General features: G+C 42.2%; 1 protein-coding gene across 3 annotated transcripts in view; it reads right to left on the reverse strand.

The window, feature by feature from the left end:
* Positions 1–4,774: 4,774 nt before the first annotated feature.
* The window catches only part of TTC8 (tetratricopeptide repeat domain 8), a 33,362-nt gene continuing 21,270 nt past the window's right edge, over positions 4,775–16,866 (reverse strand). For 2 of the 3 annotated variants that reach the window (XM_082233406.1, XM_082233408.1), the window contains 6 exons: positions 15,806–15,916; positions 12,582–12,721; positions 10,915–11,089; positions 9,659–9,781; positions 5,703–5,786; positions 4,775–4,974 (listed from right to left, as the gene is read on the reverse strand). In XM_082233406.1, coding sequence (XP_082089532.1) covers positions 4,855–4,974; positions 5,703–5,786; positions 9,659–9,781; positions 10,915–11,089; positions 12,582–12,721; positions 15,806–15,916 — 753 coding nt within the window. In that variant the 3' untranslated portion in view covers positions 4,775–4,854. The remainder of the gene's footprint in view (positions 4,975–5,702; positions 5,787–9,658; positions 9,782–10,914; positions 11,090–12,581; positions 12,722–15,805; positions 15,917–16,866) is intronic. The other variant, XM_082233407.1, reaches the window with a different exon arrangement.

Raw genomic sequence — 16,866 nt, forward strand, 5'->3', positions numbered from 1 at the left:
TGCTCTTGCATGTGGAATCAAGATTGCCCTTAATAAATCTGATACACTCAGAATAGTAGCATTCGATTTCTAACAAGAATCAAGCAGTCATTGCTTGTTTATTAAGAGGCACAAAACTGGACTTCTGCCATTATATATGTTCAATATGGGTAACTGGGTATTAGTGGCAGCTGTGTTAAATAGAGCTGGATAAAGTAGGAGCCTAAAAGTCACACTTCTTAATGTGATGTGTAGGACTTTGGGACTCATTTACTGTGAGATCCCTCAAAGCTGCAGGAGTCAATCTCAGGGATTCCACTCCAGGCAAAGTAGTACAGTAGACAAGTCCCACTTTTCACATTACAGCAGAAGCTGGGAGAACTGAAGAGGTTGTCATCCATGCCTCGTTTTCCTACTCCTATGCACATACTGGCTCAAAAGCAAACCGAAAATGGCTTCGCCTCTCTCTCTCTCTCTCTCTCTCTCTCTCACACACACACACACACACACACACACACAGCGAAGGGTGGAATACAGTTCAGTGCACAAATTATGTGATGCAAACCTCAAGAACAAAACAAGTTGCCTGCAGGGAAGCAGCAGCGTGCAGAATTCCTGCAGTTTAATAAAAATGTCACACAACGGGGTAAGTGGACTCGGTCTCTCTTTTACCCTGACCACCTGCTGGAAAAGCAGCTTTGCTTACTGCTTCATTATCCAGGCTGTTGCTTTTGCCAGTATAGGTCTGGTCTGTGTCCTGCAGGACTGCTCTAGTCTGGGGTGGTGTTGTGGTGGTGGTGGGGGAGTAACGTTATTACGTTTTCCAAGTTCCCTTACTCGAAAGCCCTTTTCTTAAGCAGTGCTGTCACACCCCTCTTATGTTCTTTTGTTTTGGCTTTTAGGCTTATTTCCAAACTGTATTTGCGTGTGTGTGTGTGTGTGTGTGTGTGTGTGTGTGTGTTGCACTTGTTTGACTGCTGAGAGTCTTATCTCAGTACAAGACTGCTCTTCCTGAAACAGTTGCAGGTGCCAAGGCTGGGTCCTCTTTTGAGGCTTTTGTCCAGCTGTAAGATTTGGGGTTCACCAAGATGCAACCACGGGACGCGGGTGGCGCTGTGGGTAAAAGCCTGCCAACCTAGGAGTTCGAAAACACCCCCAGGTGCAAGTAGATAAAAAGGAACCACTTACTAGCGGGAAGGTAAACGGCGTTTCTGTGTGCGACTCTGGCTCGCCAGAGCAGCGATGTCACGCTGGCCACGTGACCCGGAAGTGTCTGTGGACAGCGCTGGCCCCCGGCCTCTTGAGTGAGATGGGCGCACAACCCTAGAGTCTGTCAAGACTGGCCCGTACGGGCAGGGGTACCTTTACCTTTACCTTTAAGATGCAACCACACAGCTTTAGTTATAGGAATTGCAATTTCCCCTACAGACTTAAGAGAACTAGATTTTCTTTATTTAGCTACCAGGCTCGGTTCAAGTACATAACCCCACACACCAGCACTTGATCAGTGCATTTTGCGAGAGGGCATCCTGCAGACACTACCCTGTCCAGGAGGTCTGGCATGACATCAGAATTGGGCCTTTAATGTGGCAGAACCTCCCCTTTGGAACTCCCTCCTAAAAAAAAGGTAAAGGACACCTGTACGGTTAAGTCCAGTCAAAGGCAACTATGGAGTTGCAGCGCTCATTTCGCTTCAGGCTGAGGGAGCCGGTGTTTGTCCACAGACAGCTTTCCAGGTCGTGTGGCCAGCATGACTAAACAGCTTCTGGCACAATGGAACACCGTGACGGAATCCAGAGCACAAGGAGACGCCCTTTACCTTCCTGCCACAGTGGAACCTATTTATCTACTTGCACTGGTGTGCTTTTGAACTGCTAGGTTGGCAGGAGCTGGGACAGAGCAACGGCAGCTCACCCCGTCATGGAGATTCAAACCACCAATCTTCTGATCGACAAGCCCAAGAGGCTCAGTGGTTTAGACCACAGCGCTACCTGCATCCCTTTGGAACTCCCTCCTAGACAGTTTTTTAGCATATGCTAAAGACATTCCTCCTTCAATAAGCCTTTTTTTATTCCAGTTGGTAACAGCATTGAATTGATTTTGTGTGAGCTGCTTTAATCTTTCTGTATGTGCGTATGCACCTTTTTTAAAAAAAAATTAATTGCTTTTATATGTTTTAACTGCTTTTATCTATGGAACTGTTTTATTTGTTTTTATTATACAGGTGCCCCCCCCCACTTATGTAGGAGTTATGTCCCAGGCTTCTGTGCACATAAGTGAAAATTGTGCAAGTGGGGAACACCCTCTAACCATGTGTTTCTTTCCTGCTCTCTCTCTCCACACTTGAGTTGAATCTCTGGGATTGGCTGGAAAATCGCCAGCTGCTGCGCTACCACACGCGTCAGCTACTAGGCAGTGGGGCTGAGCAGTCTAAACAGAGCATCTACTGTCTCTTTGGGGCTTCCTCCACCCTCACTGAAGTCCTCTTCAAGGTCCAGGGAAGGTCTCCTTATGAGCCACGAGGACTCTCCAACTCTCCCTTGCCATTTCCTGGTTTTTATCTATCTATTCATTTATTTCTCAGCACCGCACGTATATGCAGTCCCACATGACATCACGGCCTAGGACCCTTGTACCTATGGGACTGCCTCTTCCGGCATGCCCCCAGAGAGCCTCAAGGTCCATAAATAGCAACACCCTAGTGGTCCCAGGCCCTAAGGAAGTTAGATTAGCTTCAACCAGAGCCAGGGCCTTTTCAACTCTGGCTCCGGCCTGGTGAGACCAGGGCCCTGCCGGATCTGATTTCTTTCCGCAGGGCCTGTAAGACAGAGTTGTTCCGCCTGGACTTTGGCTTGGAGCCAATTTGATTCCCTGCCCCTCTTTCTTTTTTCTTTTTCCTTTCTCCTCCTGTGATGAGGCTGCATTTCAATATTTTAATGTTTCAATATTTTAATTGTTGTATTTTAATCTTGTTTTTAAGTTGTATTCATTCAACTTGTTTTTATTATTGCTTGTTAGCCGCCCTGAGCCTGGCCTTGGCTGGGGAGGGTGGGGTATAAATAAAAATTATTATTATTATCTGTATTGTAAATTGCTTTGGGGATGCCTCACGGGAAGAGATCAATTAAATAATTTAATAACAATTTACTTAGCTGTAGCTTGTAAGATACAGGTGAAACACCGTTCCTCTTGAGCTACAAATTAAAATAGGAAATGTACAAAGCACTGCTGTGTTCTAGGGATACTGCAAACTGTATGAAGAGGTCACATCGTCTGAACAGAATTCTTCCAGAGAGATGGATACCATTTCTGAAGCTTTGTGTTATGCCATGTCATACCAAATTAACTAAAGGCTGCTTGCTCCAGGGCCAGCCGATTCGCCTGCTTATTGGTGCTCATGCAAATTAAAGGAAAACCGAGACATCCTTCCATGACTAACTGCCTGGTATGGGGATCTGCTGTTCCTGTGGTAGTGCTGCTGTGTTCTCATTTCCACACTGGCTTTAATTAGTATGCATCCAGCTCTCTGCAAATATTGGCATCCCTTTGCTTAAGGGAAGGAAAGGGTAAAAAGAGCAAGCAGCAACTAGCTTATTAAGCAAACAAATCCAGCATGCAGCTAGCTAGCCAGACTGATTATTAGTGGCTTCAAGCTGATGTTTGTTAAAGCACTACACAATTTAATTGACCCAACTTTGTACTTCTATATTCCAAAATGTTAATATCTATATTGGATTGAAAGGAAGCAGATTCAAGTTAGCTGACTCCTTCTCAGAGACTCGTTCCAAGATGCTAACTACAACTGCAGCAAAATCACTATTTTTAAAAATCTCTCATTTTAAAACGGTTATGCCTCTGCTTCCTCTTTATTCCCTTTTTGGGGACCCTTAAGGACAGAGATGTCATCTTTCACTTACTTCAAAAGCTAACTAGGTTCCCCTGAAAACTCAAGCCTTTCCAAATGACTATGCTTTAAATAAAGGTAATGTGTTTTGTAAAAAAAAAACCTTGTAAAAATTTAAGTTTGCAAACTACAAAGTTGTACATGAACTGACTGAAGGTTAAGCAGAACACAAAAGTGGTTTTTGCAAACTAAGAGCAAGTTCAGTTTGTAACATTATTTTCTTGGGGGGTGGGTGGACTAAAATGTAAGCCATTCCTCAATTTTCAGAGTTTGTGACCCATTGAAAAAAGAAAACAGACTCTTAATAAATTATAGACTGTGCTTTATTATAAATAGTATTCAAAGTTAAATATACATAATAGCTTCACAAATGACAATTTAGGTTTAAATGCCTGAAATATAATAAATCAATGTGGAATGCAATGAAAAAATGGAAGTAACATTAACACAGATCCATGTTTTACTGTAAAGCCTAATCTGATGGTTCAGGTATGACTTCAACTGCTACACTTGCTGTGTGACCTACATTGGTCCCCAAATCACCAGAAATGTGTGGAAGAGGGTGGCACGGACAGATCTTTAGAACCTGAACGCATCAGTTTAGACTTAAGGGATTGGCGACCCAAGGAAAAACCTTTAGTGTGCCTTATACAAATAGGTTGTTTCTTTTTTAAAAAAGGATCATATGCTAGACTTGCTCTGGATCAACAACTTAAGCAACATGACAGCTCATGTTTCAGCTTGTTAACTGTTCAAAATGGTGGAGCACCACTGCTATAACCGGATGGTGAATAAAAGTGGAAAACATTCCCTTGAAGGAAACAGACTAGCACTTTCTGCTTAAGGAAACAGCTCTTCCTCTTGTCTGCACAAACAATACTTCACTATAAATAACATTCTGAGGATTCAAGTATTAACTCATCTACTCTGCAAAACTGCACATGTCAGTAGCTTTGAGGGACAAAGGTGTTTCACCGAAGTCTGGCAAAGTGCTGTTTTAACTGTTTGATTAGTTGCTTCGTATCCACGTGCTCTGGAAAAGCTTCTTCAGACTTCTGACTGGCTGCATAACTCCTTTGGATATCTCCAGCCTGCAAAAGACACACAGGCCGAAGGACACAAACATGTCATCAACACACTTTTTTTTTTTTACTAGGTTGGTCACACCCCAGTCTCTTTAAAAGTTCCAACTCCCAAGACAGAATCCTGACTTGGCTCCAGTCACTCACACCCTCATTTATTTCCATGGATTACAGTAATGCATTCAACAGGAGACTGTTTCAGAATGCCAATAGTTCTGACTTGAGTCAATAGATCAGATCTCAAAACACCACTGTTTTATCTTTTATACAAAGGACGAGGAAAACATGTAGAAACAAAATGCCCATAGAAAGCATTGATAAAAAATACTGCTGCCTTCCCCAATGCTTCTAATATTGGATATCTTTAGCATACTCAGGAATCAAAGTCTTGTGTCTCTTTTGTAGGAAATGCATACTTTTTGTGTGTTTTGCAATTTGATTTTGGGCTCAATTGGCAGTGCTTTAGAGTCCCAAACTTCCTGGGACCAATAGATCTCAAGCATATCCACACCCAACATGAGCTTGCCCAAGTACTCTGGATTAACAGAACTTTCAAACAATCTACAAAACATAAGGTACATTTAAGAAAACCACTTGTGAAACCCATCATTGGAAGTTTGAAAATGCTTCCCCAAAACTACAATTTTCATACAGAACTTCCCTTGATAACCTAGAGAAGACCGTACACTTCCTGTGCCTACTGGAGAGAGAACAAAAGCATAAAGCAATGATGTTACCTTATCAGACAGTACAGCAAAATTGAAGTGTGGCTCATACATATGAGGTGCTATCCGTGCAGCAGTCTGCAGAAACACTCTTGCCTGAAGAACAAGAAGCAGACACACAACTGACCTATAGATTTGTCTAGGGCAAGATATTCCTACTTTTCATTTGTTATGCAGTTGGGACAGTCAGAATATAGTGCATTTTAACTAGAGGGCTGGTGGGGTTTGGGTGGCAAAGTTGTAGTTTCTTTACATTTTGCATACTGTAATCCTTGTGCATAACCACCACTTTACCTGCACACTTTATTTTCACATGAAATCATTGTATCCCAGTTTCCCCCTTGCATACTCTGCACCCTCTATTTCTCAATCCCTAAGACTCTTTTCTTTATAACGCGACTTTGATTTTCCTTTGATTTATTACGGTTTGCATCCTTCATAAACCGAAATACATTCGCTGGTCTTCTGCTGATGTAGCTTAAATACATTTTCTAAGCTGATTTCAGCATCTCATCATATTTTGTCATAACCCTCTCATCCACAGGGGAAATTAAGGTTCCAGTTTCAGACACGGGTCCATCAAGCTCGGTTTAGGTACATAGATTGGCTGCAGGCCCCCACGGTTTCAGACGTAGGTCTTTCCAACCCTGCCTAGAGGGTGCTAGGGAATGAACCGGGGATGTTCAGCATACAAAACAGTTCTCTACCACTGATCTACTGCCCATTTATCAAGCGGGGCTGCTGTAACATTCCTCAACATTAGCAACTGTCAGCGTTAGCAGGAGATATGTTATGCAATGTTATATAATTTTATAAAACATTATATGCACCCACACACATGCAGCCTACTCTGAAATTATCATTATCCCCCAACCCTGCAAATGTGCAGTTCCCCTCCCTATCTGCTCACCCTCCAGCTTTATTCTTGCAGGATGGCGAAGGATTAGAATTGACAAATGTTCTGTCCTTTGAAGTGCTTGGACAGCAGAATTCTTAGTGTTTCCCGGAGGCTTACGGAAAAACAGACTGTCACAGGAAGACATGAAGGATGATACACTGTGCAGCCTGACCCCCAATTCGCACAGCACTCAGTTGCCCAGCCTAAGCGGCAAAGAAATTGCCAGCATCGTGATCTGCTTCTGAGAAACCAGAAGTACAATTTATGAAAGCCAGGGATCAAGCAAACATGGGGTGGAATTTGGTGATGGATTTATGTGTTTTTTTAATAACTGTTCTCACAGAGCTGCTACTTCAGGATTCTAATCACATCAACTTTGGTTTCTAAGCAGCAACAGGGAAGTTAATTCAAGGTAACAGCAAGGATGTGCACTGTAGGCATGTTTCCTAGAAAACACATGGCTGGAAATAACTTAGAGTAGGGCACCTAACCTTGTTTGAGCCAAGAGACACAATGACTCACAGTCAACCCTCTGAGGCCTGCATGGTATAGTGAGCATGGCTGGGATAGAAAAGTAGGCGTGACTGATATGGAAAATGAATACCTTTAATTTTCTTTCTATCCAAGGTCAGGCTGTTCACTTCCTTAGTCCCTTCCTCAACTCATTTGCATTTCTTTCATTTTTTCAAAAATGTTTTTTTTCTTTTTTATGGTTCCTTCAAAGTCTCTCCTCCCCTCAGCCAAAATTTCCCCAAATACTTGCCATTTGCTTACCAATGAGACTAACAGGTGATGCTGACTTCAATACTTTTATTCCCCTCGATTGTTTCTATTAACTTCACTTCTATTAATTGCTGGCTGGCTGCACTGTTTGTCCTGCTTCGATGCCTTTGGCAGCACTCGGGAGCGATCATTAATCATCAGCTGCTGCAGGCATCACAGTGGGAGGGATAATGCAACCAGCAGTTAATAGAAGTAAATTGAAAGGGCTTTTAAGGAGTAGCGCTATTAAGTGCACACCTAGAAGCAGCAACAGGAAATAATCGATTAGACATTTGAGTATTTTTAAGAAGCCCCAGGGCTTTTCTTCAGCTGGAACTCACCAGGACTCAGTTCTGGCACCTCTCAGGTTGGCGCCATTGCCATTTTAAGAGAACAAGGGAGGTGTTCATGGTGAGTTCCAGCACCTCTTTTGCTAGAAAAATAGCTCTGAGAAGCCCCAACTAAGTTAAAAAGCAGCAAAACTTATCTAAGGGCACTTGTGAAAGCCCAATGAAGGTAATTAAACATGGGAAATTGTTTTTTTGGGGGGGAGGTCTGCAAGCCACCCCAAAATCCCTTGGCAGGCTGTTTGTATGCTGCAGTCCAGCTACCCTTGACTTAGAGGCACTCCTGATTATGAAGAAGAGGTTGTTGCTGAGTGGGGAAAGTGTGGTGATTTCTAAGCTTCAGGAGGTAAACCTCAAGCACATGAACTGCAAATGCACTGAAAGTTTCTTGAACTCAGGTGACAATGGTTTTTTAAACAGCTTGCAACAAGCCACTTCTTCTTTCACTGTCATCATACCTTAAGCTACAAATGAAGCCTAAGCATAGGCCAACTGAATATGGCTCTGTAAAACTGATATTCATCTATCACTACAAGGAATGCAGGAGTACATTTGAATGTTGCCATGGCAATTGCTAGAATATTTATATAGTAGCCTTGAAAGCAACTTGCTGCTTAGAAACAGAGCTCTAAGGACTGCATGTTGTACTGTAGCTTATCTGCTGAAAATTTAAATCCCCCCAAAACACTTTCACTATTCAATTAAGAAATTCATCAATCTTGTTCACAGTCAACCAAATGGCAAGTCGAAGGCACACTCTATTGATGACATTTTCAGAAAGCTGCATACGGTGGTACCTCGGGTTAAGAACTTAATTCGTTCTGGAGGTCCGTTCTTAACCTGAAACTGCTCTTAACCTGAGGTACCACTTTGGCTAATGGGGCCTCCCGCTGCCGCCATGCAATTTCTGTTCCCATCCTGAAGCAAAGTTATTAACCTGAGGTATTATTTCTGGTTTAGTGCAACAATCCAATGGTGCAAGATCCCACTGCATTTCTATTGTTGCTCTCTACCAACAAATATAGTCCACTTTGAATGCTCAGTTTCAGAGTGGTGTTTATGGTCTTTTCACCTCGGTCTTCAGATCTGTTTCCTAGCTTTAGAATTCTCAATGCTGTAAATAAACCTGTGCTTGTTTCCAGCCAGGTTCTTACAATGGAACTTTTATTTTTATTTTGCATCCGTCTGTCTCAGGAAACAATGGAAGAGTGCACCACTGTGAGTAAAGTCAAACTGTTGGAGAGTTACAGCGCCTGCTGTGGTTGTAGAGACCAATATGGGAGAGACATGCATTATTGCAGGTGGGGCAAATGAAGCCGTCAGTTTCACTGTTACAGAGGAACCATGGCATTTCTTCTTATCTCTGTGCTCCTCCCAGCAGTCTTGTCTCCTCTGGTCACTGCTGTGGATAAACCACCTCTCTGTCTCTAGGCACTGTGGTTCTCTGCAAGGGATTTCTACACAGAAGGGTTAATGTTGCCAGCCTTCATGTCGTATCTGCAGGCATCTTTGTAGCACAGAATTCGTCTGCCAACAGGTCTGGTATCTGAAGCTAGTTCCCCGTAAAGCAAATCCTTGGGGATCCTGCCATCTTCCATTCTGTATACACGAACAATCCAGCGTAGATGTCACTGAGACAGAAGTGTGAACATGCTGGGCATGGGGGCTTGGGAGAGCACATATTTGTTTGAGACTCTGTCCTGCCATATGATGCCCCAAATCTTTCTGACACAGCACATATGGAAGGCATTGAGGTGTCACTCCTGGTGGGTGTACGTTGCCCGTGTCTCACTTCCTTCTTACAATGGAGATTACATATCAGAATATGAAATCAGCAGGAAAGATATGAACTTCCAAAGCTCCAGAGACTTCTACGCCTCTTAACCCTTCATTCATCTCAAGCAACAACTACCCTGAAACAATATGTAAGCTACTGTTTTCCTTTAGAGCAGAATACCAACCTGCTCTACGCGGCCTTTCTGCATCTCCAGCACAGCCAAGTTATTGTAAGCTTCTGCATGATCGTTGTTGTTGACCAAGGTAAGTTTGAAGCACTGATAAGCCAAGCTTATATCCCCTATTCCCTGAGAAGGAAAAGCCAAAAATACATATATATATATTTTAAAAGTTGCCATCGTTTTCACCCTTTAGTGTAACCAAGAAACAGAAGCAACAGTATGTATGTAGCTCAAGTCGCTTAGATCCTGGAACAGTACCCGAACCACTTTATTTTTCCTTATTTCCTTGGGAGGCCATTGATTCCTATGGATAAGATTATGCTGCACATGAGGGCAATATTAATGTGAGAAAACCTGCTCAGACACAAGTTGAGCCAGCCTCCTTCCCCCTCAGAGATCTTGCTTGGGGAGGGGGTAGTGTGTGTATACACATATGAGCTCATCCGTCACCATGCCTGGCATATTCTACTAACCTTTTTGTCATGCTCTAGAGGAAGAGTAAGGATGTGATTGGACTATAACTCTCATCATCCCTGATATCAGGATTTAAACCAGGGAAATTCTGAATGCAAAGCACTTTCACTACTGCTGAGCTCTGGTCCTTGGCTACATGCAAACTCTAGGCTTACAGACAGTATGCTGCTGAATCCCACAATTGCTCCCAGCGACTGGCAGAGGGCACTGATTTATGTGTGTGGTGTGTATGCATCTCAATCAATTATTGCACATCTGTTGATACACAGAGATGTGGACAACGTAAAGAGGAAGTCTTTTGAAGTTACTCTGGCATAGCATTGTACTGCATTAGGTTGATTCAGAGCCAGGCTTTAATACCAGAGCAGTTTTTAATGCTACAATTACAGTATAGGAAATAGTGTGCCCTTGAAAGGTGTGTGCAGGGTGTTTTGCCACAGAGGAACAAAAGCTTGTCCAGAAATACTTAGATATGGCTTGGCCTGGGGGACTTTTAAGTGCAAGGGACAACTTTAAGCAGCCTTCTGAAGTGCCTTTATCTATTTTTGCTGCAATTCCCTCCTATTTCCTTTCCTGTCTTCCCCAACGTTCACATTGATTCTGCTATGCAGAAAGCAAAAGCACTCCTCTTTGCATCCTTTTGATCTTCAAAACTAGGTCTGTATCCCTAATCCAAGCAGAAACTGGGCAGTGTTGTTGACTTGCAAATAGCTTTCTAGGATAACGTTTCATTATTTCCATACAAATGTTTCAATGAAGTATTCTTAACTAGTACTGGCTCTTACCACAGCTACGTGTCCCAAGTTGTACCACACATCTGCAGCCTCCTCCTCACTTTCAGCCAGAGAGAGGGCACGTTCAAAGGAGCTGAGAATCATGTCATACTGCTGGGCATAGAAACAACAGAGGCCCAGGTTGTTGAAGAGCTGGCTGTTATAAATACCCATCTGCAGGAGCCGTCTAGTTCAAGAGGGGAAAGAAATGTTTTTCTTTTGTAGTATGGATCATGAAAGCAACTTACATATTGCATGAACACTACTCACATAATTTTTAGGGGAAAAGAAAAAGAAGGTATAAATAGTAATTTGACCCTTTGCTGTGGCATGATTTCTTTCCACACTACTCAGCAACACCAGAAAACCAAAACTTCACAGGAGAAACACAGCCAGCGGTTCTTCCTACACTATTGCCAACCCTCCTGAAAAAAATGCATCAGAGAAGATAGTGAGAAAGAACTGCAACATGGGACTCTTTCCAGCTGGCATGGAGTCCACCTGTACCTCAAATGACAGTGATGGGTATTGGAGCATGCCCAGATTACACACCTGCTACTTCAGAGGGAGTTCATCTCCACCCAGAAGAGGCAGCTTCCCAAATTCCCAGACAAGGAAATAGCCTATCCACAGGGCCTCTGTCTTGGTCAAGAGTCAAATTCAGCATTCACAGTAGCTTCAGCACCCACTTTCTAATATAAAAAGCTGGCCTTAAAATGATCGAATGTCACTATTGTAAAATTTATATTAAAATGGGTGAAATTATTATTTGGCACTCATGTATTTCTACCCCCCAACCCCCCCCCTTTTCTCCCAAAAGCAAAACAATTTGATGGGACTTTTCTAAATACTGTTCAGCCATCATCATCATCTCCCATGAGGAGCACCTCTAAGTAGAACAGTCAAACAATGCAACCCCAGAAAGCACTTCTGTTGTCATACAGTCTGGCGTTTCATCAGGTCCAAAACATTTCTAATGGCATAACCTTTCAAATACCAAATATACCTTTGCAATATCTAGAAAGTAAAGGGTAAAAAAAGCATTCCCCTTTGTTTCTGGGTTTCTGCGGAGGCTCATTCTGTCCAGCACTCAAGCACACACCTCTTTGAAATTTTATTTATTTATCATTTAAAATTATATCTCATCTTTCTGCCAAAGAGCTTTCATCAGACAACAAAGCCACCCTTTGTTCTGTGGAGTCATAATTGCTACAAATGGCTCACAGAAACTGCTGGGGAAAGCCCAGAAAAGGAACTCAAGTGCATTATTTAGGCAGAAAATCTATGTTCCGGATAAGAGGAAAAACAACTTTAACATTGAGAACATTCAGAACACTTAACAGAAAAAGGAACACAAATGTTTGCCACAGCCTTCGGGGATATGTGGTGAATTAATGGGCTGTATACTACAGGCAGGTAGAACTAATAAGAGCAGCTCAGAAATAAGGGACTAATTCTTCTAGTGCATTTTGGAGAAAAGGTTGCATAGAAACCTATTGGGGATGCTTTATACAAACAGGGCTACAGATTCTACACAGGTACCTTCTAGGGCTATCACAATAGGATTCTTGCAAAGATATCATTTAGTTGGCCATGCCCCCATCCCCAGATCTACACCAGCCATTAGTTTTCCTTTTCAGCTGACATAAGACTTGAACAAATGTACATGCACATCCTACCTGTAAAAACGCAATGCTATCTCCGGCTGGTCAGAATAAAAGTGATTACTTCCAATGCATGCAATGGCTTCCACATGGGTGTTGTCTTGTTTTAAGACATCTTTATAGCACTCCGCAGCAGCAGAAATGTTGTTCATTTCCTACAGATGGGAGCATTGACACATTGTAAGAGCAGCTTTGATATATACATAAAACTATAAACAGTAATATTTCAAATAATAAGCAGAGACAAAACGGAACAGAGATTATACAAGTTTTATTAGACAGTATACAGCGCCCCAAGTTTATATGCCTTCTTGCAAATTGCCTCTTCTCCACCTACCTCTTTATTGCCAAAGAGCAACTATACTGCAGAACGATAATTTTAAATAGCACTCCATATGTTTTCTCCAAGCCTACTCACAGTAAGTAGGCATGTTATTGGGTTTCTCCTGCTATTTATAGGCTGCAACAAGGTAAACAGTACTGCATAGTAGCATCAGTTTCCTATAGCATGGAAACACACTCTTCTGATTGACAGAGTAGGTTAGGTAAACAATCACGGACAAAAGTTTTTTTAAGGGCCACTTAAAAGCTTGGTTGTTAAAGTGTAAGGCATTGGCAAGCCTCCCTGGGGCTACAAGCCCACTTACTGATGTAAGTGCCATTGAACTTAATGGTGCTTACTTCTGAGTAGACACATTCACATTAGAGTGGTTGATCAAAGGCCAAGCTACTCTCCCAGTCCTCTGCTATTAGAGCAATTCCACAGAAAAGGGGCAACAAAAAGTACAATCTGGAATGTTCACGATATAGCTGCCCTGAGCTTTTTCTTTTTAAAGGAAATTGTAAACAAAACAACATTTCAAATTCTTTCTGGAACAATGTTGCAGCAAATGTTAGATGGTAGTTGTTAAACAACTGTTCTCTGCATAAATATATAATAGTGCCTAGCAAAGTGAAGACAAAGTTACACATCAGACAAAACTACAAAACTCCTGAAAAATCTTGAATTCAAAAACATCTGTATCTTCATTATAAAATTAGCATGGCAAACCCTTTAATAGCATTAACAGGCTTTCATCTTAAAAACAGATGCATTGCATTCCACCCATCTACTATATTTTATATTGCTGAATGATCCTCCTCCCTCTCTAGCTCCTGTTATGTTACAAGTTGGCAAATAACTGTTTTCAAGATAGTGGCTACCTTTTTTTAGTTTACCTTGAGCTATTCTGTTTATTATGTGTGGATTGTTTATTCAGAAATAAGTCTCCAGTAACTCTTTTTTAGAATAGTAACCTTAATTACTATTTCCCGCCCCGACCTGGCCACAGTGATCCATGCGACCATCGCCTCCAGGCTTGACTACTGTAATTCGCTCTACGCGGGGCTGCCCTTGAAGCTGTCCCAGAAACTCCAGCAGGTGCAGAATGCTGCAGCGAGGCTCCTCACGGGGTCTCTGCCATGGGAGCATATTCACCCAGTGCTTTTCAAGCTGCACTGGCTCCCAGTGGAGTACAGGGTCAGATTTAAGGTGCTGGTTTTGACCTTTAAAGCCCTTCACGGCCTAGGACCCTTCACAGGCCTTTTCAACTCTGGCTCCGGCCTGGTGAGACCAGGGCCCTGCAGGATCTGATTTCTTTCCGCAGGGCCTGTAAGACAGAGTTGTTCCGCCTGGCCTTTGGCTTGGAGCCAATTTGATTCCTTCCCCCTCTTTCTTTTTTCTTTTTCCTTTCTCCTCCTGTGATGAGACTGCATTTTAATATTTTAATGTTTCAATATTTTAATTGTTGTATTTTAATCTTGTTTTTAAGTTGTATTCACTCAACTTGTTTATCTTTTGTGAACTCCTTCATTGAATGTTATATTCTGTAAGCTCCTTCAAGGATATGGGGAAAGTATTTTGTACATATTTATATAAATAAATACTGAAAAATAGACACTCTGCTGAAAGTGAAGTGAAGTGATTTACTGCAGGAATTCTTACTAGCATAAATGAATCCCCAAATGACAAATACTGATTAACTCAGTATCGGTCTATGAAAAGTCCTTCTGACAGGTTCTTTGCCCGCTCAAACGTTTGTTTCTTCTGTTTGAAGTGAACAACAAATGCGAGAGGAAGACAGAGGACTACAAGGTCAATATCAGGCAATGCCTCACTGGACTAAATGCAAATTTGCCTTTGAAGTTGTTTGAAGCTAGAAAGACAATTGCAACAGAACTCAGAAGGGGTGTGCACTGAATGCAAAAAAGCCCCAGGTTCAATCTATACCATCTTCCAGTCTGAAAATGTGGAGAACCACTTCTTGCCAGTGTAAAACACTTCAGAGTGAGATGGATCAGTGACTTGACTTTCTGTATCATAAAGCTTTCTATGTTCCTATATTCCAGAATAAGACTACAATAATGGGTAGGCTGATCGCCGAAGAATTGATGCTTTTGAATTATGGTGCTGGAGGAGACTCTTGAGAGTCCCATGGACTGCAAGAAGATCAAACGCATCCATTCTTAAGGAAATTAGCCCTGAGGGCTCACTGGAAGGACAGATCGTGAAGCAGAGGCTCCAATACTTTGGTCACCTCACGAGAAGAGAAGACTCCCTGGAAAAGACCCTGATGTTGGGAAAGATGGAGGGCACAAGGAGAAGGAGACGGCAGAGGACGAGATGGTTGGACAGTGTTCTGGAAGCTACAAACATGAGTCTGACCAAACTGTGGGAGACAGTGGAAAACAGGAGTGCCTGGCGTGCTCTGGTCCATGGGGTCACGAAGAGTTGGACACAACTAAACGACTAAACAACAACAACAATGGGTAGGCTTGGTTCAAGCTTCCCACGTCAAGCACTGAATAATGTGACTTGCATTACAACATGCTGGAAATTAGTGCAGTGAATTTTTGAGGACAAGAATGGGCACGCTGAACCCTTATCTTTGTTTAATAATAATAATAATAATAATAATAATAATAATAATAATAATAATTTATACCCCACCCATCTGGCTGGGTTTCCCCAGCCACTCTGTGTGGCTTTCAACAAAGCATTAAAACAGAATAAAACTTCAAACATCAGAAACTTCCCAAACAGGGCTGCCTTCAGATGTCTTCTAAAAGTCAGATAGTTGTTTATTTCTTTGACATCTGATGGGAGGGCGTTCCACAGGGCGGGCGCCACTACTGAGAAGGCCTTCTGCCTGGTTCCCTGTAACTTTGCTTTGTTTACAATAGAAACTTGTTTTACATACCTCGTGGATCCTGGCAATACCACAAATGAGGGAGACTTCTCCAGGAAACCGATCTAATCCTTGCTTGAAAACATTTAAAGCTGTCAGAGGCTGGTCTAAGCGGGAATACACCTGAGCAAATAAATGATGGGTGCATCTGCATCAATGGCTAGAATGATTCTAACATCTGACAAGTAGCTGTTTGTGGTATAGGTGCTACATAAAAGTCTCTGAACAAGGCAGCATCAAGGTATAATATGAAAGGGTGCTAAACTGCCTCTGCACACTTTCCAGGACTCAACTCAGTTGTATACCAGAGAGTCATAGCTCCATTCTCAGTTAAGACCTACATAGTGGGAAAAACTCAAGGCTGCCAGGAAAAACAGCAAGTTTCCCTCTGCTTGGGCCCTAACAGATTTAGCTAGAGGAATACGCATATAACCTGTTATGCAGGTGAACTCAATACCCAACCAATTTCTTCAAGCTGCACAGTGTAAATACATTGCTTTGTGAGAGCAAAACCTGTTGAGGTCACGCATACCAGTGAAATAACATGATAAAATATGTACTGCTGACATGGCATACAGAAGAACAGAAAGTCAGCTGTCACTGGAGTTCTCATTAAATGAAATAGGCAATAAAGCAAGAGCACAAAGTGGTACAAACAGTACCCAACTCTTTTTGCGAGGAAACAAATTACTATGACTACAATAGCAAATCCTCCCAAATTTTGCACAACCGTCTCCTTTGAAAAGGCACCTTCAGCAAGAATTATGTGACTAACAGGATACAGAACAGCTTGAAAATGTGTCTTCGTAAAAAGCAATAGAAATAAGAACACCAGGATCACTGCATTCATTTGCCAACTACTCCCTACTGTCTCTTCTATTGACAAACAGAAGTAATTGCTTCCTGGAGAGAAGGAATAAATGAGATTGGCTAGGTTCATTTTTATTAAAAGGCATGCTGGACTCTGACCATCTCAAATTGATATTACCAATAAAGGAGGTCATTTTAAGCAGTTTAACCACAACAAGCTACTCTCAGAAACACTCATTTCTATACGTCAGTCTTATATTGCA

This window comes from Podarcis vaucheri, assembly GCF_965113315.1.
Source record: "Podarcis vaucheri genome assembly, chromosome: 1".
Lineage (NCBI taxonomy): Eukaryota > Metazoa > Chordata > Lepidosauria > Squamata > Lacertidae > Podarcis > Podarcis vaucheri.